The sequence below is a fragment of the Botryllus schlosseri genome, chromosome 16, assembly GCF_051294905.1.
Source record: "Botryllus schlosseri isolate E-star chromosome 16, Bs_hap1, whole genome shotgun sequence".
In the NCBI taxonomy this organism is placed as follows: Eukaryota; Metazoa; Chordata; class Ascidiacea; order Stolidobranchia; family Styelidae; genus Botryllus; species Botryllus schlosseri.
Genome location: NC_137251.1, coordinates 12,216,465 through 12,241,612, shown reverse-complemented (window position 1 = coordinate 12,241,612; position 25,148 = coordinate 12,216,465). Strand labels below are relative to the sequence as shown.

At 39.9% G+C, this 25,148-nt stretch overlaps 2 protein-coding genes across 4 annotated transcripts in view; both read right to left on the bottom strand.

The window, feature by feature from the left end:
• Positions 1 to 12,522, bottom strand: part of LOC145458249 (carbonic anhydrase 2-like) — a 44,900-nt gene extending 32,378 nt beyond the window's left edge. Inside the window, exons 1-7 of one of the 3 annotated variants that reach the window (XR_013921093.1) lie at positions 12,436 to 12,522; positions 12,324 to 12,368; positions 9,175 to 9,342; positions 8,674 to 8,927; positions 8,128 to 8,361; positions 6,592 to 6,948; positions 5,734 to 6,540 (exon numbers count right to left, since the gene is read on the bottom strand). Coding sequence is in view for 1 of the 3 variants with exons in the window: in XM_080336577.1 (XP_080192703.1) it covers positions 6,745 to 6,948; positions 8,128 to 8,361; positions 8,674 to 8,927; positions 9,175 to 9,342; positions 12,324 to 12,368; positions 12,436 to 12,469 (939 nt within the window). In the remaining 2 variants the exon portion in view is untranslated. Of the gene's footprint in view, positions 1 to 5,733; positions 6,949 to 8,127; positions 8,362 to 8,673; positions 8,928 to 9,174; positions 9,343 to 12,323; positions 12,369 to 12,435 lie in introns of those variants that run through there. The other 2 variants (XR_013921094.1, XM_080336577.1) reach the window with 2 other exon arrangements.
• The window catches only part of LOC145458237 (integrin alpha-11-like), a 329,408-nt gene that overhangs the window by 242,083 nt on the left and 62,177 nt on the right, over positions 1 to 25,148 (bottom strand). The gene's annotated exons all lie outside the window — the stretch shown is intronic.

Below are 25,148 nucleotides of genomic sequence, written 5' to 3'. Positions count from 1 at the left end.
TTATAATTGCCCAGCACGGGTGGTACAAGTGCCCTTGGGTACGGGGCGATTGTAACATTTGAGCGGCGATTTTCGCGAGCCAAAATTTCCATGATTGATTGTTGATTGAGTTCCATTTTAGTTTTTGTATCAAGTATAGAGTTGTTGGCTTCATTATATGAAACTTTGGAAATGAAATTCCCACGAGAAAAACACGTAATGTTGGAAAATGTAAAAGTGTTACAATCTGGTCTCCCCTACCTACCCCCAAATGTGTAAGTTCGAGCCAAAATCGTAAAGTTATTTTCTGCCAACATTGGAATTAATATTTAATTCTAGGCTATATGTCAAAAGTGGTGACCAAACATTCTTCTTTGATTTGCTGCAGCTTGGATTATAGTATACGCAGCAGAGTTGGATCAATTGTAATTTGTAACTGAGCTGAATGTAATATATTACATTTTTTCATGTTATTGTAATTGTAATTGCAATTTGATCAAAATTTTGCTCAATTACAATCTCAATTACATTTTCATGAAAACCTGACAATCACAACATAAAATAATAATTTAATCAATCATTTATTCGTCGCACCAGTGAAAATCCGGTACGAACCAGGATGACGACGAGGGGCCTTAGGGCCTTGGTAAACAGTCACCACATGTAATAATTAGCCTATTTTCATCGGTGTTCCATGCGTGCTGCGTTATAACTAGATAATTCAGTCACGCTAAACTGTTTCCCATACTTCAGTAGCAACAGAAAACTTTGTGAATTTCAATATAGGCTACCCTTGGGTGGCGTGAAAGCATCTGAACGGGGCGCGACGCTCCATCATCATTGCTCCATCATCATCCAGTGAACTGAGATATTTTCCGCTCTTGGCCCGATTCACCTCCATTTTATGGTTATTGCTCGTTGTATAGTCTGAATTTCGTATTGGATAATTCTCTCATCAACAGTCATAACCTTCCATACAATCAAACTATCTGTAAGGATTGCTAATTTTCTGGTTTCATTGTGTGCTATGACGACAATGGGGCAGAAAATATTCACTGTCATAAAGGGGGGGGGGGGCGTGTCTAAAAAAGTTAGAGAACCTGTGGGCTAAACAAAATCATAATATTCCAAAAATAGATGAACAGAAAATAAACTCTTCTGAAACCTGTGCTGAACCATTTCCTACACCACGGTCATTTTTTTACATCTCTGACCACTATCCAGTACCGAGGCTTGTTGCAACAATAGCAAAAACAAATTCAAGTTTCCAACCTAGGCTTTATCAAACTTGATCACGCATTTGTAGATATTATCCCAATCTTACCTCCAATCTTGGCCAAATTTCCTGGGACCAGAAACTTTTCGCACCCTATGTTCATCAAATACAATCAGTTTCCGAGCAAGTGAAAATGTAAAGGCGAACTAAAATATTGCAATTCTTAATTATCAGGAGATTCTTTCCTTTTGCATTTATTTTAATTTTACGCACCTTATCGGTATCATCCTTATCGCTGACGCCTTACCAATTACATTTCATTATCCTGACTCAGCTCTGAGTAGCCTATAATCGTTTGATTACATTTCATTGACTGTCCTGTAGCCTATTAGCTGTTAGTCGCTCAAACCTTTGTTTCTTAACAGTCGCTTGAAATCTTTTTCTGTGCTTGTAGTTTCAGTACTCATGATTAGGAATAGTTCGAATACGTTCGAGTTTTTTTAATTAAAGGGTACATATCAGGAATGAAACATGAATAGCTTGAGATTGTTGTTAATTACGTCGCTACGGTTGTCATAGAACACCTCTTCACAGAATCAATTACCTGCTTAAAAGTAATTGTAATTGTAATTATAATTGTAAATAATTACATATTTAACAGTAATTGTAATTAAATTTGATATTTTTAGCAATGAGTAATTGTAATGTAATTTAAACATACAAGGAAGTAATTGTAATTGTAATTGTAATCTATTAAAATATTGTAATTGATCCAACTCTGGTACACAGCAATAAAAGTTGGAACATCTGAGTTTTTGAGCGTATGTCTCAAATGTACCCAGGTCGTGTGCCTTTGGACCCACCCGATAGGGGTCGATGATACGTTCAAGCAACAAATTTTGAACGTTTGTAATTATATTTTGAAAAGTGTATATATCCGCTGGGGTTGCCCGACATATGAGCATAAGCATGCGACACAGCAGTGAAAAACGACTGTTGAGCATGGGACACTTCCGCATGCGTCACTTCAGCATGTGACTTGATAACCCGAACACTACAACTCTAACCGCAAACGTAGCGCTGAGATTACCATAATATTATTAACCATAACCCTAACGCAGTGGTTCCCAACCTGTGGTACGCGTACCACTAGTGGTACGCGAAGGTCTCTCCGGTGGTACGCGAGTAGATTCTGTTTCTTTCGACCGAATGGAGTTATTATTAGTTCAGGTCGGTCGATTTTGATATTTTTTAAAGTTTCTTGACAAGTGGTGAAAAAACAATTCCACGCATCCCATCAACCCTGGCTGATACTGCCTAGAATAATAGAATTTGTTATTACTAGGGCGATATTTTTGACATGTCAAAATGAGTCAACATTTTGTTAAATTTGAAGCGTTAGATCAAAAAATTGTCAAAATATTTTTGATACCTCCATTTCGTTTGTATCGTAGATTTTGCGCTATCGGGGAACTTATCATTTGATATTTTACAGCTTTTAGCCTACTTTATAGGCCTACCGTTGTAGACAGCCCATTTGTCTGCTCATCGTGAGTCTAATCGTGGAGTTCTGTACCTTCAATAAGCTCTTATCGTGAATCCTAAATGGCCAAACGAAACAAAAAGGTTGACAATTGACATGGTGTTATGGTCAACGTACCGCAATATCCTAACTGAAGCAAGACTGCTTGGCTATTGCATGGTTCTTATATCAAGCAGCGCATGATGAAAAATTGTGATGTACGCAGCATTGTCAGAATGAAGCAACATAATGCGTCACCAGCAGTGTACGCACAAATCAGTGTTGTCAGCCAACAATTACTGCTGTTAAACGTTATTTCTCCATTCTTGCCTAGTTACTTAGTAAGGACAGACAATTTATATCCGAGAATGTAGTAAAGTATCTATCGTTGTACTACAACAAATTTAAATGACTCTACCATAATACGTGGTGTAACTTATGGAATTCTTCATAGGGCCAGATATCGCTAAAATAAAGTCCAGAAATTAATATAAATAGTACAATTTTAACATTATGTTCGAAAACACCCAATTTGCATGCGTGAGGTCAAGATTTGGTCAAAATGAAGTTTTTTTAGGTCAAAATCCTCCGTTTTTAGGTAGAAAATCGTCCTAGTTATTACACCCCACATAGGTAAAATACGTGAAAATGACGTCATAAATGGTGAAAGCATTTTTGACCGCCTATGGCGAGCGCAACTTATGTAGGTGGTACGCGAGCACTGCATAAAACCTCGAAGTGGTACGTAGGTGGAAAAAGGTTTGTTTTTTTTTGGGTATTCATGGTGTTTGTCGACTACTATGGTCATTTACACCAGGCCGATATTCTTTTTCTTTTCCGTAACTGCCGACTTATAGCACGGCCCACCTCTAGGCTTTTGTAAGACATCTCGTACACGGATGAGGTGACGAGGAGGAGCCTAGGTAAACCTCCAGCACTTAGGTATCGGAATCCGGAAGTCGACCTCGGTCGGACTCGAACCCGCACCCATTGGTGTTGCAGCCGCGGATTATACCACTGCGCTATCTCGCCACCTCTTGTGTGGAAAAAGGTTGGGAACCACTGCCCTAACGTATGCCTGAATCCAACGCTAACCCGTAATTTAACCGACATGCTCAAGTGTCGCATGCATAATTGTCGCATGTCGAAGCGTCGAATGTTGTAATGAAGCATGCTCATATTTACACGGACCATCTGCGGCAGGTAGAGCTTGGATTAGAGCAGTGGTTCCTAATCTTTTTCATATCGTTACCGCCAACAAGAAAATGACGGGATGCAATTACCCCTGTTCAAAATATAACAAATTTGTGCTTACACTCAATTAGTTGTAACACTGCACAAACATGACGTCACGATGTACACTGAAATGCCTGTTAAAAAGATCAAATCAAAGGGAAGGCTAATGCTGTTTCCGTGTTATCTATACAAAGAGTAAGATAATAGACAGCATCACATGTAATTGTCAATCGCAAACACATTTCGTTTGGATAGATATTAATACAGAAAATCCTTCTTCACAGCAATAAGTTGAAGAAAATTCAAGCAGAAAGTTCAATGCCATCATGACAAAGACTGGTTATTATTCATTTTGTAATCAAAAAAGGCATTTTGATGATTTCAGAATTAATTTTATAGATTAGACTGGACCGCACTACAGTTTTCAATACTAACAACTAAATATTTCCACGGTATTGTTACTGCATTATAGGTGTGAAGCTAAACGTGGAGACCCCTTGTTTTCTTTCAATTTGCCAACATGCCCAACAATATACGATCGCAGTGCAGCAAAATAAATCGGATTACCAAGCACTTAACTACATTCGGCCCTGTTATCAGTAATTTTTACTATGATATCACAACAGGGATGGTGGGTCAAGTGAAACGTAATATATACAAGATCGCAAAAATATATGTTAGCCTGCATTCATCTTTACGTTTGAAAATATACTGCAGTGCACCGTTATAACTATATAAAAGCGTCAATTTCAATTATCCCCCAGAAATTGGTAAATTAACCCTTCGGGGGTAATTACTCTCAGGTTAAGAACCACTGGATTGGAGTGTTGATCCGACAAAAGATCTGCCGTTATCGGCTGAACATTTGGGGCCGGAGATCATTTTGTAATTTTTAATCCATCGGTAGGCCTACCCCATCTCCCTCTACTTCAGTTTTCCATATCAGGCCCACCGACTGTACAAGTTGCCCGCCCCTGTCCCATTCTCTTTCAGATACAAGTTTGAAATACGTGGCCTCGCCATACAATTTTTCGTATTGTTCGGTCGAAAGGCAACACAGTTATACCGCAGTTGCTTAATTGCAGATTAACTATTAAATATTTCAGGTAAAATTGTCATTTCGATTTCGAAACTAATGATGGTTACCATGCGTCCGCTTTTAGGAGGATTTGTCCTTCTTTTCGGCAATTCTTCATCCTTTATAGCTGCGACAGCCAGGCTATTGTAAGGGTACAACTAAAAACGCCATAAATTACGCGACATCTGGAATCTGGACGTTTCAGCGGGTCTTTCGTGAGTTGAGTTGATTGTATAATAAATTAAATTAAAGCCGATCACCAGGGACAACGGACAAGCAATCAGAAATAAACCACCATAATACGTTAATCATACTATTATTCACGGTTCATCTTCATCAATATTTTAGGAATAGGTTTAATCAAGTCACAGCGGTAATTCGATTTTCACGCAATCAGCTATCAGAATTTGGCATGTTATTGCTTGATGTTTTCGTGGGCACCAAAAATATTGTCCCTGGCCATAGTTTTCTCCCCTCTGCGTTGAAAAGATTTCTTCCCACTATCATAAGCATAAGCATCATGTAGGCTATCGGAGTTGTATTGAATGAACCATATCACTAAACCGTTCTCTGGTTAAGATTTGCTGATCCAGCTGCTTGACAAGCACCTGATGATCTGTCTAAATTTCGTGAGATACTTAGCGAGCACCTCAGTCTCTGAAGCAATGCAACATGACATACTATAATCCAATAACAACGACATTATTTTTACCGTAAATCATTCAATTTATTTGTTATAGGTAAATATATATATGCATGTATTTCAATTAGTGTAACAAATATCTATTTGTTCAACAAGTTCGATACCCGTGAATGCATAACGACTGCAAAAATCAGCGGAAAAGGTTCTCATATCTTGTCGAAACCATATAACTTGTACATATAAAAAGTACAACAACGATCGCAATGCAGCACACAATCGAAGATCGATTCTCTTGACTATAAATATGGTATTTCTGAGCATTTCATGAATTCTTTTATAAGTCGAGAAGAAATGCAGGGGCCATTAGATTTGGCTTTGTACCCATGCCTATGTATGAACACTGAATTTTGCGACAGTGGAAATTGGAAACCACAATTTCTGTATTTTATAGGATAATAGTTGTGCATACTTGGATCATCAATCAAGCGACATATCTATCATAATAAACTATCTGCTATATATTATATAGCTGGATATAACAGTGCTGTGATCAGGTGTGTGCACTCGGACACAGACTCATACACGGCAGTGAATGGAACACACTACATACTCGTATCGGTGTTTTTAGTCTTGAAGGCAAAGCTCTGTTTTGATTGTATTTTGGGAAAACATTTTTTCCGTTGAACAATTATTTGCCAAACGGTTGCGAGCAGTGTATTGGAACATGTAAGGCCAATTTCATTGATGGTTTCGAAATAGGTCCTACATATCCCTTCGCCAATGCATTGAACGCTGAATTACGGGGTCCTGGATGTTGCCCAACTTGCGAGTATATAATATATTATACCTGAGATGCACAGAACAGGCTTTCTCATTAGTCAAAATCGTTGCAATCGATTGGAAGGACGCGGTAATACCATTATACCCGGTATAAAAAAGATTACCTACTTCAAGATATTACATTAAGATTGTTTCATGATGTTATGCCACCGGCTGTTACCGATAAAGAACTTTTCCTAACCTAATTCAATTGGTTGCAATAGACTTCACAATCAATCGTGAGGAGGTAGTTACAACAGAGAAGCAACGGTCAGCGCCATGGTAATAAATCCAGTGATCATGTGCGGGGTAGATGTGCTTCCGCTGGACTGCTGCACCAGTGGTCTGGGCTTTGTCACCGTTCTTCCGTTCAGCGGCAGAACCGGTCGGAAATTATTCTCTATGACCATGTTAGCTGCTTGGTTTTCGTAATAAGCAGTGGCCAACTGGATAGCCTGCAAGGGATACAAAGACTTGCGTTATTTTTATAACGTCATCACCAATTCATGGTGGTCTAGTAGAGTTTTCGCACCTGGGTGCACAGAATCGCGTTAGCATTACAATACTCTAAGGTCACAGTGCCGACGATGTTATTACGAACTCGTAACATGATTTCCCCCATAATCAATTTACTCTTCGTTTCTTTCCCGCTCTACAGACGCCTAAACGTTGTTCTACTGATTCATAATTTAGAATTTAACACCCTTGTTTACATTTAAGTCTCCAGATGAAATCCCAATTGCCATAGTAACGTCACAGCTTGATTTGATTTGATCGTGAAATATCTGACTGCGGCATGACCTGGCGCAATATAACCAATGTGGCAATCCCCAAAGAATAATCGAAATGTCTATTCCTTTGTATACGAATGTAGAAGACATTTGATAATACTAGAGGTATTTCCACTTTTCGTGAGTTCACTGCTAATTCAAATGGTGATGTTTACAGACTACTTATGCTTCTAGTTTTTGAGAAAAATGGGTTTCACAGTTTTTGAAGTAGCAAGTAGTTTTTGCATCACTTTTATGTAATGAAATTATATTAAACACTGACGAAAGGACCCATGCATGGGTACAGTAGTATATATACTTCCCATAATTTCTGTATTTGTAATGTCATCGTTCGTTTTGTGTTCGCGCACGATTCATGCTACATTTTCGCAAACAGCCCACTCCCACAGATTACTACTAAAAGTACGCGACACCTCGGCCAAAGTCAATTTTCGAAACTAATTATTTGAATACTTTTCGGGCCATTAATTTGCTATACTTCTAATATTTGAAGTAGTTTTGACGTGTCTTGACAATACCTACTTCTACTCATAATTAAATGAAAATTTGACGCATTTCTTCAAGATGATATTGCCCCCGGATACTCTACCAATTATGGCCCAACAATATTGAGAACTGGAATTTAGTTTACCAGGAATGCTATAGTGACTGATATCTGCTGCATCGTAATCACACCAGAATATTTAAAATACAAATACAAATACAATACAAAAGTGCCCTAGCACGCCCAAGTATTACAATCATCCAAAAGAATTTATTGAGTGATGTAGAAGTGCATACTCGGGTCGTGTATGTAGCACCATTCGGTTAAATGTGCCGGTGAGTTTTAATATGAAGCTTTACCTGGGCTTGGGTAATTTCGATGGGACTTTTGAAGACTGTCCACACGACTGACTCGTAACATGGCGGGGTAGTAAGCGAGCCTTTGTATCTGTAGTATTCGTTCAAATTCGGCGGGATGAGTGTTTCTACGGAGAAGCGGTTTGTAATCGTTCCGTTATCGTTTTTGTCGGCAGCATTCGTTTGTGCGAGATCCAACAAATTCTGGATGTCCAAGTTTGTTTGGGGATAAGTCACCTGGAAACGTACATCGATGAATTTACTTTCTCGCACGTTCGAAAAACCTCGACCATGGCAGTAAGAAAATCATTAAGATAATTCTAGAAATCGATGAGAATTTCCACGAGTCGAAACGTGCCGTTATTTCGCTTTACGAAGGCATGGATATGAAACCTGCATCTCGCCCACTCATATCTACACATTGCGCGACTTTAAATAAATTATGCCACAGTGCAGAAAAAAATCAAATTAGTCTGTATTACTGACTGTGCTATTAGTAATGAATCGTTACCGAAATAGAATAAAGCTTATATCATAGTCATTACTCACGTCTATGAACCATCCAAAGACAGCTAAGCCGTCACTTTGAGAAACGGCAGCACTGAGATTGGCGTACTTGGTGTTGTAATGAACAACATGAAGTTCTCCAAAGTATTGCCTTCCATCTATGGTGTGCTCGGAACCCCCAGTGTGTGCGCTGGCTGTGGCTGTGCCCCAGTGAATATGGTATTGAGCGGCTTTCGCCGGGAAAGGAAGCAGATTGTTGTCGTTGATTGTGTACCCGTTAATCAAGTCCACCTGAACTAAATTGCAGAAGGTTGACCTTGGTACACATCATATTAAAAAAGGGTCGTTTTGGCAAAGAGACGGATTGTTCATTGTCGAACATGTTATGTAGTTTTCGTGGCATCAATACCCGGAAAATTTCTCAATGAGGTCACGAGTAACAAAGGTAGATGAATGGACGAAAAAGCATGCGCATCTATGTTTGTAAAATCCAGTGGCTTCCCCCGGGGACACATGACTTATTTGGAGACCTTCACGACTTACCTGTGTGACCATTGTTTTTGACGAGCATTCCGTCGGAGGGTTGGTAAAAGTAGCTTCTATCGACGATTGGTAAGTTATCGTCCGTTTGCGCGTTTCCCGTGACGATGTTTATCGGAGATTGGGCTTGAAGGGCACAGTCGCTATTATTGATTCCCCAATTGGCTGGACCTAAATCATGATTCGATTGTAATTCACTTTTCGTACGATGCGTCGGTGGTTTGTCAATGTACAGATGTCAAGTAGCGAAACGTGGTTTGCCAATTCAGTCGCATTATGAGAGGAACTTCACGTAATCGTGGAGCAGATAAACAAAGTGAATCGCAACTGCACGAAAATCAAATAAGATCAGCAGGCCTATACTTATCCAATATATACCATGTCTTAATAATCGTCGGTAATATTCTTTCCATTATATAGCCACAAACGATAATCCCAGGCGTCATACCAAACGACAGCAACATATCTCGGTATGCTAGAACAAGCAATATCATGTAGCTTCAACAGTAAATCTGAAGAAACGCATTTTAATTATTTCTGCGGTGAGCAACCAGTGTTGGGATCAAGTCACTACCTTCGAGTCACGAGTCATTTCGAGTCAATGCACATTTTGACTCGAGTCAAGTCAAGTCAATCGATTTTCAAAGGTGACTCGAGTCAAGTCAAGTCACTCGATTTTTGGAGGTGACTCGAGTCAAGTCGAGTCAGGTCAAGTCAAGTCAAGTCAAGTCACGAGTCAAGTCACATTTCAAGTCAAGTGGCTCCTAGAACTGTTAAACTATGCAAATGCATACTGCATAGCCTCAGTTTATAGTTACCAGCCAAAATAGAGAATAGAGAAACGAATTGATAAGATGCAATACCTTACCCATTTACAGATAGATATGATACCATTCGAGCCTGCGACAATGGTTGAGGACTATATAAACTATATTCGACTTCAATTTCAATAAAACAAGAGGTTTGGTCAAGGTAAGAACAGAGAACAGAAACATACATTTTGCTATTCTATTACTCTACTACTGGAGTTACGACAACGTAAGCTGTAAGCTTCGATCACTTCGTGTAGTCAATTTATTTGTGAGAGAACAATCGAGGCTCGGTGAAACACACGGTCATTGAATGATTGGTCGCTCTCACGGGTTACGCAAGCGTTTCGCGAACAGTCTGAACATAGGCAAGACACAGTGATTTTTATCGACACCGATTACTTCATGACTTGAAATTGACTCGAGAATTTTGCTCCGAGTCACGAGTCAATCCACATTTCTGATACACCGAGTCAAGTCAAGTCAAGTCAATTTAGCAAAGTGACTCGAGTCAAGTCGAGTCATGCGAAAAAGGTGACTCGGGTCTGACTCGAGTCAAGTCATGACTCGAGTCATCCCAACACTGTGAGCAACACAGTACGGATAAAATCGGTAGGCTTAGGAATAAGTGGACAAGAGGGAAAATGAGCAGTATGGATGGCTCTGCGACTTATAGAAACAAATAAACTAACTTGAGCGAGCTGCATATAAGTGAAATTCATTTTGATCCATGCACTATACAGCATTTGAATCAATAAATTAATATCCTTCAGTACCACAATCCGTAGACTTATCGGCTTCATATAAGGCTGAAAAAATCGACAACCTGTTTCATTCGATACCGAATCTCGTATTTCGCTTCTAATCGAATCGAGTAGTCAACTAATAACCAGGACAAGTTGTTGCAACTTTTGCAACTTTTTTTTCAGTTTTCAATAGCTTCCTTGATAATCACAATCTATGTATGTAGGGATGGTTTAAGCTGTTGGGATGGATTTTATAGTGCAACTCTTTGCAACTTCTCTCTTATTTTTCATGACAATTTTAGTGCGATTTTTATCAATATTGCGTTAAAATGTAAGGAAGTGATTTAAAAACATGCTGTAAACTATTTCTAGTCGGGTTCAATTCCCTTTGATATGCATAGCAACGAGCTATATGATGGATTAGCTGCATCTCACTGTTATCTATGACACAATGGCTTGCAATCAATAAGTTCAACTACCCCTGCCAAGCACGACCGTGCCCGAACAATATGTAAATAGATCGCTATGTTAATTCTGTCGTTTAAATTAAGATTTCACGAGCGAATAGACGAGACCGCCGACAATTACATTTTCACTGGGCCACCTTTTTCAGGCTATTGATTTTGTTGAAGTCACCAAGTGTGGGTTTTTCTGCAATGCCTAGGGTCAGGTTTGCAGACCTAGGGGCATGGGGTGTATTATATGACTTGTTTTAGGGGAAGGGAGTTATCGATATGCTGTTTAGTTTTTTTGGGGTAAATTATTCTCGCATTGCGTAATTTTCTTGCTATGTACCGGAAAAAATGTAAGTTTGGCGGTTCGAGTATCTCCTACCCTAATAATTCAACAAAAACTTTGAATGAAACTTTTTACTCCAACTTTTGGTTGAAATTAAGTGCAAATTTCTCGCGACTTTAGTGAAAAAACTTGCCCTACAATAACCGTTATGTAGGACCGCAATGGAAGATTCGCATATGTACTTTTATGCAGCACAAATACAATGAATGAGCCAATTACACTGCATTGTAGATAGTTTAGTGTTTTTCGACCGTATCTGTCAGAGTGAATATGCTGATATGCTGATTCTGATTTGACGATCCCGCATGTCAATCACTATTTCACGTAAGACTTGCTTGCGCCAACGCACCCAGCAATGTGCCAGATATTTTGCATGTAGGGAGAGTAGCAATATTTTCACGGCGAGATAAAAGACCAAAAATATAAATGATAAAAGCGGTAAAGGAGCGTATAATTTCAGCATAGTAGAGAAAAGTCATATTTCTGTACTCGGCTCGTAACGTTAGAATAAATACTGGATTCGGGCTCGACTACTCGAAGCCCTGCCTTGATGCTTACCCGTATCCCCTGTGTAGTTATATAGGTATAGGTTAGTTGAGCTGTAAAATTATGACACCACGCATGAGACGCCGGATTAGTACATCACGATCACTGCAAAGCACTCACACAGACATGCAGCAGTGCATAATTTCGGTATACTAGAGAAAAATCATATTTCAATACTCGGCTCGTATCTTTAGAAATAATTCTGAATTCGGGCTCGACCACGGAAATCATTGTGCCTAGCCTTAATGCTTACCCGTATCCCCGGTATAGCTCCAATCCGCTGCAAATGTCAGTTGAGCTGTAAAAATATGACACCGCGTATGACACTCCCGATAAGTACATCACGAGCACTTAAAATTACTCACCCAAACACGTCGATAAGATGATAGCTTGCCACATCTTGATTGAGCTTTGCTTTGATTAAACCAAACGTTTAAGAAATAAAGCTGGAAATAGTGGTCGGGTTTTAAATTACCAGTCGGAAAGACGCATGTACTAGAATTCAGTGTTCTTCGACAGTTTTCGTGTGGTAATCCCTAAAAGTTGTTGTGACGTACTTTGTGCACCCAGTTTACTAAAAAGCATTTAACCAAGATGATTTTGAGCGCTAACATTTCCAGAAGAGCAGCATTTTCATGACATGAAAGTGTGTATGTGTATGTAAATATCAATGTAATCGACCCAGACGATGGATGGAGGATTCCTTCTAGCTAGATGAAATGACCAAATGCTGCTCTAATATCAAAGCTGTCTAAACCATTTGCTGTGCATGTCATACACTCAGATCACCATACTAACAATCATAACAATTGAAAGGGGTTGCTGACACTTTTATATGTTTAGTTCACAGAGATCCCTATACCCAGCCATGAGTGGCTTCAACTTTCATTATAAAAATACAGCCTCATGCAATTATCTGCTGGCGTTGGCGCTTTTGATACGAGCGTAGGACAATTTCACCGAGCCGAAATTCTATTGCAACGAATCTCAATGACTCAAAGCAATACCAGCACATGAACTGACTGACACTGAACTGACATTATGACACAGACCTCCGGACAAGAATTTTCTTTGTGAAGCAATACCGTACTCCGTGTCATTATGATATAACCAGAGGTGGTCAAAATGGATACCGTCGCTACCGAAAAGTAGAACTAACGCCGGAATTTTTACTCAAGTAGGAGTAGGACTGGCGGTTCACAAGAAAGTAAATAAGTAGGTATTATACGCCTATTTTTGTCTAAATATCTGAACACTCCCAAGTAGAAGTGAGAGCAGTCTATAATAAAAACTACTTAATAAGTAGTGCTAGTAGGCAAAAACTTCAAGTACTTCAAAAAGTAGAAGTATACTTCGTTACTGACCACTTCTGGATATAACAATTGATCCTCGGCCTTGTTTTGGAATTGCAAAGGAATAATGCAACGTATGAGGCGAGATAGTGCAGTGGTATGACCTACAGCTGCAACACCAATGCGTTGCTGATCCGTGTAAGCGGTGTCTTTAAAGTCTCAGAAGTGGGCCATGCTACATGTTGGCAGATATGGAATCACAATAAAGAATATGGTGTAAATGACCATCCTAGTCGTAAAACACCATCAATACCACGAAACAAACAAACAATGCAAAAGAAGATAAATATGATCATTTAGCTTTATGAAATAACAATATGTTTAACAAGGTGGCTGATTGTCGTCAGTCACCTTTAAACATATATAGATCTCCGGTCCCTGAGTTAACGAGCCCGATGTTATTTTCTGAGGGGGCGACAATATCGAAGAAACTTTGCTGATCAAACGGCAAATGTTGATAACGTCGCGATATACCGAATACACTGAATAAAAGCCGACTGGAAATATATTGCGAAGGGTCAACTCCAAATTTGGATTGCTTGTATTACCATCTGATGTTGCAAAAGTTCTCTATAGTACTATAGTAACACGCAGAGAAACAACGAAAAATCCATACAAAATATCAACTAGGTAAAGAAAAAGAACCGAGATAAATCCTGCAGATTCATGTCAGTGACCAGAGAAAAATGCCTGGTCCATGATCAAGATTAGCAGATTAGGGTTCTCATCCAAAGATTTGAAAATTTGCTCACTACTTTCGAAAATCATACTTTTTGCTCAAGGATCATCTACTTCCTAAGTGCTGTATCGATCCATCCAAAGATTTGCCACATATCTAGAATTTATATACTCGGCTTTCTGTACTCCACCTTAATGCAGCTACTCTCAACCAAGATGCCCAGGGTGCCATTGGGAATGCTGAATGGCTAAAGGGTGCCGCGAGATATTGCGGTATCACAATACTGCGGCCTATATACTTTACCTATAACTTGAACCCGGAAGGAAAAGATTTCATGCATTTAAAATCCAGTGACGCCAAGATTCGTGATTGGAAGCCACTGTCTACGGCCGCTTCCGCGTTTCGATAGAAATCCGTCAAAAAGAAACGCAATATAACGAAACACAAACTGGATATATTATTTGGCGACATTAACGCAGTGCGTTTCCTCGCTGCTCTGCGATTAGCCCAAAACATGAAGATATTAGTGATATAGCGAGATTTTGGAGGCGTAATGGGGTGTGTCTTGTCTACAATTATATTGATATTTCTGGAATAAAAGCGACAGTAGCTTGCAAATATAACAGGTTTGAATTTATTTACAGTTGGGGTCGCCGGCTTGTAGCCACAAGCCCTTTCTGTCTTTGCCCCCACAAATTACTCGATGCCAGAAAGTTTGCAAATCTACGTTAAATCAATGCTCTTCCTGCTTCATAAGCAACATTCATTGTCCCTTACTAATAAAGCATGAATGAATTGGCCAGACTACGGAAAATCCAGGAATAAAAGTATCTGCGTTGTTGGCGACTTGCAAAAGTTGTTGGCATGCACCTATTAATGTACAAGGCCTATACATCTCGACTCGTCCCTACTACCACTTGCATTTACCGCATCCTATCCTGTTCTTTAAAATGTGAAATCTCATAAAGTTGAACGTGTACTTGAGGTACTAATAGTTTTTCATACCTTGGGTGCTGCCAGGTCAAATAGGTTGAAAATGGCTGCTTTAGTGTGTCAAGTCTGTGACGCACCTCTTTCGTACTGGTGCACCTGATGCGTATTTAGTGCACCCCGGGTGCACCATGCACGTCGGTTTTTGAGCACTATATTAGATACGCTACGAGATCTTTCTAGAACGTTGTTGTACTGCGGGCATCAGCTGAGAGCTGCCGTTAGGTGCAGGGATTCGTATTATACAATACTAAGTATAAGAATTCAATATTTTCGCACATTCATCGCATGCTGAGTTTGCTGTTTAACTAATAAGCAAGAACATACACACGAAATGTCATGCTATAATATTAATGCTAAACAGTAGCGAACTCAATATCTTCGTACATTCATAGCGTGTTAAGAACTCTGTTTGATAAATACATAAGAACGAATAAACGAAGCGTCAAGCTATACTGTCATTACTAAATACTAGCGAATTCATTATCTTCGTACGTTCATCCCATTTTAAAATTACTGTTTAAAAAATACGCATGATCTAAGACACGACATGATGTACTTTGGCTGTGAGTCATTGCTGACTGCACTTACAACATCTCACCTAGAATGCATAATGAGGTCGCCCAATTCTGCCTTTTGCGAAAGTGGAAATGAGGGTGCGTAGGACGAACCGATATATCTCATCATAAATGTGTACGTATGAATGTCATCAAGGAATCGTAAAAAGAATTTCGCTTCATATCGATGGTGAGCTCCCATGGGTTTAAGTTTTCTCCGATGCCGGAGTTCAAGTAAGGGTCGAGATTCGGCTGTGATTGAAATTAACGAATTGGTCTGTAAATTAAAATCTCACTTCGAAACGCGCTTACGTGACATATAAAGGGCGCGAAAAAATGAAACGACAAGCTGCAGCTATTTGAGAGCTTTGGAAGGGCATCAAGATATTACCGTGTGATGCATCAAGTTTTTACTATGTTTCTATGAAAACAAATCAAGCCAGAACTCAAGCTTTGGTAATTTAATTATATCTTGCTACGATCAAGCGAATTTTCATCCATGAACAATTTTGAATTGCTGAGTACATTTTAATTAGTTTTGCAGATGTTGCAAAAGCGAATGAAAACAGCTATGTATGCAAGATGGCTGCGCACATCCGTGAATCTTGCAGAACAGAATTGGTAAAAGAGTCAGCAAGCGGTATGAAATTGACTACAATCGAAAAATAGAGACAGTGAGAAATAAAATCGACGCTTCACTAATCGAGAGATTCGAGCAGCCGAATACGATTCACTCAGCCGTTAAGACACTCCCACACGGCATGGGCACGGAAACGTCATCTCAAACGCTATACGAAGAATCGCTAATCCCGCATGTAACTTGAGATGATCCCGGATTTTATCTGGCCGTGTTTCACAAGCCATTTCGACTCACATTACAAATCGGTCCAACATCTACATACCTAAAGAATAAGAATGAAATTACATTGGTCTAGGCAAGTAGTCAGGCAGGGTGTTTTGTTGCTATATCTACATGTACATTGTGCAATCATAGTACGAAAAATTGCAGTTACTTCTAATTAAACCAACAAGCGCATTGCTTTCACCGACTTTGAAATGGTTCACCGACAAGTAGGGCTGGGCACAATGATTCGAGTACGCGCATCTGAATCGAGTATTAATTGTGATGATTCGAGTCGAATAGTAAAAGACGATTTTTTCCGAGTACTGAAATTATACGCTCCTCGCCACTGGAAGTTAATTTATCAGCGAGAATAACAGTTTCGACAGTAATTTTCACTGTTGAAGCCTTGAAACCGTGATTGACCGTATCGTAGCATACGAAACATGTAGTACAAAGCTACGAACATTACTGGAACTAGCACTTTTCCGAAGTCATGATCGTCCCACAACATTGTCACCAAGTGCAATAAAATCCGTATGGTCGAAAAACTACCCCAATATCTTAAATATGACGAATAACAGGCTTTATATTCTTTGTGGTGGCACAAAAGGTATATATTTGAACTTTCACATATTACACTCTGTTATGACGCGATAATGAGGGATACTCGATTACTCGACTCGACTCGAGGCATATTACGTGATTAAGAATCGAATCACTCAGGTACTCGATTTTGCCCAGCCCTACCGACAAGCTGCACGAAGTGAAATGCGAGGCTGTGGGTCGAATTGACATGACGTACACATCGATGATGTCACAATTTTTCTTCGGATCGAACTTATACAATGTGAGCATGAAAAAGCGCCTAATATTGTGACTGAGACTACAGTATTTAAGCCAGTGAAACCATACACTATATGTTCATTTCATTGATTCGTCAGAAGTGTCGTTAGGTCACAGTTTGAAGTGAGACCTACATTTCTGAAACACATCAGACCGAATTGTCGTGTGGAAATATCCAAGACAGCACGTATTGTTAATAAATGGGTGACATTCGACGCATGTATCAAATTCTTAACAACCTCTGCAGTTTGCGTGAATTAGCCAAATGCACCAATCCGTATGGAGTGCACGAACGTAGGGAATTATGTTTATACCACTTTATTGTGCATTCTGGGGTCGTACACGAAATCCGAACCCCCTCCCATGGAGTATTGAATCGTGCATTTGGCTCATTTACACCAATTGGAAACGGTGTGATTTCTATGATAGGTACTGGAAAATAATGCCAACTTATTTTGCATCCCGGGTAGGGTAGGAATTGGCACGATTTTCGTATAGTGTCGTGACTATATGGTGGAGCTTATCACATCTGAGATTGTGCTGGACACTTCAACACGTTTTATGTTATTAAATATGCTATGAATTACTTGGTTTAGAAAATGATGCACGCGTGTAGAATAGAAATATTGTTGCGGATATTGATACACTGTTTGAGGTGACAGATATCAGATTGGACATCTGATGGAATGGTGGGCGACGTCCAACGGACGTGCTTGCAACCGGTGTCAAGTGAAGATGCAAAATAATTTTGAAATTCGATAAAAATATTAATAATGCGATATCAACTATACACGTGTCTATACGTCTGCGGAGATTGCATGCAAAGATTATGTCCACCCTATCAATACAATCAATTTCTAATCAAAATTTGTATCAAGTCAACTTCAGGAAATTCGATTTTTACATGTCCGATAAATCAAACAAGATGGACGCAAGGTCACGCGGGTTTAAACAAATGGCTTTTTATACGCCGATCGGCAAGCGTGACGTCGACGAATTTGGAAATTTCAATACTGCTCATTATGAGTATTAATCATCCAAGCGCTACTGACCCTGTTGATGGATCATGAGCTAATACGATCGAACAATCATCAGTTTTGTGAAAGGATCAAATAAAGGTGAATTTTACAAAGTTCGTCTTGAATGATTAAATATTTTTCGTTTCATCAACACTGGACAGTTACCGTGCTTGTTCTGCCTACAACAGAAAAGTAAAATAAAAATATACAATCATAGGGTTTACGCCGAGCCTCCGTCGGTGAGGTATACTTATATGTGTTTCGAATGTTTGTGGCAATATCAATTTCACTTGTCTAATTGTAGTCAATGCAGAGCTGTAAAAACATGCCTCGAATAAAGGCGTATTTCCATATTCCTATCATAGCTCAGGATGCAAATCAGGCCATCGCCACTTTCTGGTACGGAATTTGGCTTGCACACCAATTCTAATGAGTGAAAATAAGTCTCATCGAGATTAATGAGATATACCCCGAAGTCTAGCGGTTTCTGCGCAGGTTTACAAACTTTATTCGTCTGCTAAGAATTTGGTGTGTTTGATCCGTTTACATCCATTGGAAGAGGTGTCAGAGCAAGATTTTGCACCAGAAAGTGTCGTTCACTTGCTTTTACAGTGTGCTTCGGTGGAAATTTGGAAATACATGACTTCCAATTCTATTATATTTTTCAGTCTTTGATAAAAGCATATTGTTGACAGTGACAGATAATATTTAGGAGACGGTATGTGCATTACATATAGACTGTTCAGTGCTCAGTGCTCAGTGCCCTTCGTCTCTAACGCATACGGATGGCTGAAAATTTCCAAGCTTAATAATATAATCAGCGACCATCCGCAATGAATGTGAACGTACATATTTACTAAAACATAGCCTTCTCCTATAACGATATGACTACGAACCACTTACAAACAGTACCGGTAATGTACCGTCACTTATACCGTTTTCTGCAGTCACACACGACGGTCAACTCGTATTGAACCAATCTAGATCGACTTATTCGCGCATGGCGGGATACTAATTTTGTAATCACGGCAACGATCCATAGGCCATTACAAATACCTCGTTTCACGCCACGATGAAGCAGGCCGATTTATTTGGAACACGAAGACCCCGGTGGTCTCAACGCATCACAGGCTCACTGTCATATGGTTTGACTAAAATATTGCCCTATATACATCAGTAATTCAATTGTAAGTAAGATTTGCCGAATCTTTTCAACGGTACATTCCACTGCGTGAGGCTGGGATAACACGATGGACGGACGATTAATAGATTCGTTTATTTGACGACATAGGCATTTGCTATGAGATATATCGCGTGTGAAATACATAACGGGGAATAGGGTTGAGCTCATGTATGGTGTATTGTGATCGTGTGTATACCACGAGCTATAATACGACCCGGCGTTACTTGATGATCCGCGACATATTCATACTTAGATGACAAAGATTCTCATTTGCAAAGGTGCCAGTAATCAAATGACACCCGGTCGACTTGCGAATTACAGGCAACTTCACGGGAATAAGTACGCCTGATAAGCGTTACAAGTTGACAGTGTGCCCGAGACAACGCGTTACATTTGGCCTACCTGTCAATTCGAGAACTCATTTACTCTAGTGACATTGCTGAGTCGTGAAAGCGTACTATATATTTTTGAACACCGTACTGCCATAGTTACCGACGCTTTAATTTATTCTTAAATCCACCTATGTACGTAATACAATTATATATTGGTATTTATACGAGGATAAGTCAGTACAATCAATACGCAATAAAGTCGCGTGTATTATCGTAACACATGGAATTGACGGCGTGAATAAGATTATTCTTATCGATTGTTATGATTTCGAGAGGATAATACAGTTTGGGCTCACCGACACGATTACAGCTGTCGTGAGCAGGTTACGTTCAATTAGGGTTGAATGCATTCCTCATCACGTACTACAGTAGCGACTGTAATTTACGGCAATTGGTGTTGTGCCCCACGCGGAAACCGTGGTACTTAACGGCAACAAGCTGGAAATAGAGCTAATGCAGGGTGGCGAGATAGCGCAGTGGTATAATCCGCGGCTGCAACACTAATGGGTGCGGGTTTGAGTCCGACCGAGGTCGACTTCAGAATTCCGATACCTAAGTGTTGGAGGTTTACCTAGGCTCCTCCTCGCCACCTCATCCGCGTAAGCGGTGTCTTACAAAAAGCCTAGAGGTGGGCCGTGCTGTAAGTCGGCAGTTACGGAAAATAATGAACAATATCGGCCTGGTGTAAATGACCATAGTAGTCGATAAACACCATGAATACCACAAAACAAACAGAGCTAATGCAACACAGCTTAGCACAAGCGCACTGCTTGAAATCGCGTACATGCAACGCAAGACATATAGGTAAAATTTCTATTGTACGCAACTCTAGTTTATGGTGATTTTTTAGGTAACGGTTATATCGTTATCGTGTGATAATAAAAAACACGGATTACAATCAGACTATTGTAGGAACTCATTCCTCCGCGGGTAGATAGGCCTCCATTCTACGTGGAGCTCCAAACAGCTCTCCGTTGCGAATACTGGCACCTATTTAATCAAGTACCCAGAGAGAGAAACACAGCACTTACATTTTATGTCATATGATGAAAACTGATTAGGCGTTAAATCCGAGGATATCTAGTTCTAGATATCCCTGGGCAAATTAAAAAGTAAACCAAGCGACAAAACCCCTATTATTATTCATTGTGACTTTAAATCATATCAACCCCAGTATATAGCTACATACATCTACTACAATCCTATATATAGCCTATTACTAGAAGTGATGATATGTTCTAACCTAACTGTAAACACTGTATGGAGAACCAGAAAGAATTTTCAGATAAAATTGAAAAAAAAATAGTATAACTAGGACACAAACCAGCGAATATTTGAGAAAACCTACTGAATTTCGTTGCTCTTATTCTCTCTCTAATCCTTCCTTTCCCTTTTCACGTCTGCTGTGGCAGACAGAAAATTACATTTGCAGTAAAAGAGAGAGAGAGAGAGAGAGAGAGAGAGAGAGAGAGAGAGAGAGAGAGAGAGAGAGAGAGAGAGAGAGAGAGAGAGAGAGAGAGAGAGAGAAAGAGACAGCGAGAGAGAGAGAAAGAGAGAGGGGTTAATTTACTAAATTTACTATCGACACATCCATGAGAAGTGAGAAAACATACTGTATATTCGATAGTTATCAATAGGACTTGCGAGACAGCAGGGTAACTTTGTGCCTGATCCCTGATAGGCCTATATAAACCGAAGTAGCGCAGAATCCAAAAACTGGCGGGAAACGCCCAAAACTTGACGGAGATTAGTCTTATATACATGTACCATTGCATACTTCACGGCGGTCAGAATTTGAAAAAGGTGCTATATGAAATGCTGCCTTCTTCCAAACTTAGAGCTGTCTCAATTCGGTTTTGCTATTTCCACTGCAAAGACTCGCACGTTTGATTTTTTCTTGTCGACTGTATGATATGTGGAGCCGGTTGCGATTTTCCACGAAAAAATGTGGACGAGGTTATCAAATCGTGACTAGCTCCTAGCGTACGCAATGTTCTGCTAAAACTTCATTGTATCGTTTAGTATGTGGCATATGCCTTAAACAAAATCAGATAACGGATCGATTCGATGCCCCAGATCCATTCCCCGTCTCAGCCGAATACATATGTTTCAGACAGGGCGCGAGTCGCGATATGTAATTTACCAGTTACAATGCTGTAAGACTACTAACTTGACATGAAGTTGGCGTATATCGGACTTAATATTAGCTCTGCAAGCCATAACGAGGATATATTGTCGCGTAGCAATCGAAACAAATGCGCTATTCACTTTAACATGGATAGAACGGAATAATGTGACATTGTGCAGTATAAAGGGTGCATGCCGATTTGACGCAGTGTGAGATGCTAACAGCCAATCGCCTAGCCTAACTACTGCAAGGTGTTGATGAACTGTAATTTACAAGACGAATAATGTGTGGGGGCTAACTGCTTTTCTGGCCACCACTTTCTCAGTAGTACAATTAGCGTGTAAGTCTGACTGGAGGCTAGTAAATAAAGGGAATAGAACTCGTAATTGGGTGCGTTATCCTGTCCAGCATGATACCCTTATATAACAAGCCATCGCGAAGTAAATTAATGTAGGCGAGGAGCATATAATCACAAAGGAGTATACGACAGAAATATCCGTTTCCGAAACGCTCCGTGACGCATGTCTTTTTGCGTATAGGCATTTCCCTAAAATCTGCAAAAGAGTCCGGTATAACTGTCACAATCAATAACGTGTGGAATATTACAGGGACTATTGTAATTTTTGATATACGTGCGCTTTATATAACTGTCGCGTAATTTTATGGCGCTTGGACTGGAAGGAAAGTCGCTTGGATCTCGCTGACAAATTGCGCAGCTTATTTGGGATACTCGAACAAATACTTATGGTATCAAATTGCACACGCGGCGTTACTAACGAGGTAGTGACGCAATAAAACGGCATTGGTTTAAGTGACAGTCCCTGGAATGCGTGTATGCTGCGCAGATACTTTACACAGATAACCTTCATACCCGAAGTCTAACACAGTTGTTTGATTACTTTATTCTGCAAGACAACACATACATGCAGGACCGATACGAGATAACAAAAAAATAGCCTGTTCTCTCGCACGAGAGAAATCGGCGGGTCATAAATGACTGGGCTGGTGCCGCGAGCTGAAAAAGTATCCTTTACTCGTTGAAGGTATAGAAGCGTAAAATATTGTGGATTAGTGGCATGAATCACGTTTCAGATAACTCTGTAGATGCAAACTCAAGTATGTAAGTATGCAATGATGCATCTGCAAAAATGAATCTATATTTCGTCGCAAGTTCTAACAAATCGATGCTTCAGATTCTCGATCGAATAGAGACACTCTACTATAACTCTATCACGTACAAACGTTGCAACATATCAACACCGACGTTCGTTTTTATTTATTTATGTGAAGATGAGTGGAACCGCATCGAACAATCCACATACTGGGGGCACGTACAAAGAACTGCGACCCTCAGTCATTGAAAGGCTATCGAAAGTAGAACCAAGGCTCGAAAACGCTATTTGTCCTGCGTTTAAGAACGACATTGTAGACTGAACTACCACCCGAAAAAGATCGGATGCAGTGATTCACAACCATGCGAAGCATGTGGTACAGAAGAAACCGCAGAGCAATATCTGGTAAATTGAGGAAAATACCATAATCAAATAAAGTGCTTACGACGCCACGCATTGGCGACCAATTGTCCATAGTCCATACTGACCTTGGTGCATATATTTCAACAAGTGGGTCAATATGTGAGATCGACCGGAAGAACGTTATTAACCTATTTACACTGTTTATATACACATGTGTAATATGTAGTTTTCGTGACACATGGTGAATATGCTCTGTAACTTTAGCTTGTCTCTGTCCGTGGAGCGAAAAGCCTTGCGACATGATTAGCGCCACACGACAATATGTTTGTATCTGTAAGAATAATAACTGCAGCCGCGTCAAATTGTTCAAGTTAATTTTGGTAGCATGCGAGGTAGGGCTGTTCAAAAATAGCTTTTTTGAACAGCCCTTATGCTAGGTCAATTTGAGTGTACTCTACACATTTACGGTCAACTGAAACATCGTTCTCACGTCTCCGGGAGAATAAGTCGAAGCAGGCTACTGCATTTGCATACCCGGTGAATTCCACGATTCCCGTTCGACCAGAAAATCGACAGTCATTATTATTTTTTGTCGCACTTGGCGACCGCTCGTGTGAGTTCACAGGTTCATGAAATTATCACGCCGATTGTCGTCATTCCGCCGACTAACCTCTTGGGAAAAGACAATAAATATCTAGCAGCGAGACGTGTCGCGCGCCGCTCGTCAACCCTTAATAACAATGCGGCCATTTTATTGATTCTACCGATATACCGTAGCACAAGTTGATATTCTTCCAGTGTCAAATACTTCATTTCTCTATCATGCTCTCGCAGCTAGCGTAGGATCTGCTATCGGTGAATCATTCAACCATTTGAAATTAGTACGAGGCATGACATGAGTGAAAATGCTTGACTTATCACCTATCATTGATATCATCGGCAAGCTGAAATCACCGCAATTTAGCAGACAAAAACCATAAGACTCGAGGTGTGCTGTCAAATCATAGATCGGTTATTGCTCAGTGCACTCATGAACGCTTGTTCTCTGCAATAAATTCGATCATCGGATTAGTGCAAATCAGAGCTACTAGTGCAAACTATACCTCGCAATGCGGAAATATCAATGCGACTAACAAAATTGTGAATTACTCATAATTAGGGCTGGGCACAATGATTCGAGTACTCGAATCTGAATCGAGTATTAATTTTAATGATTCGAGTCGAGTAGTAAAAGACGATTTTTTCGAGTACTGAAATTATACGCTCCTCACCACTGAAAGTTGATTTATCCACGAGGAGTTTATCAACGATCAACGAGTTTATGCTAATTTCACTGTTGAAGCCTTGAAACCTTGATTGGCCGTATCGTAGCATACGAAACATGAACTACAAAGCTACGAACGTTACTGGAAATAGCACATTTCCGAAGTCATGATCATCCCACAATATTGTCACCAAGTGCAATGAAATCGGTATGGTCGAAAAAAATAACAAAGTATCCTTAATATGATGGATAACAGGCATTATATTCTTGTGGTCGCTTAATAGGTACATATTTGAACTTTGACAAATAATATTCTGCTATGACGTCATAATGAGTGATACTCGATGACTCG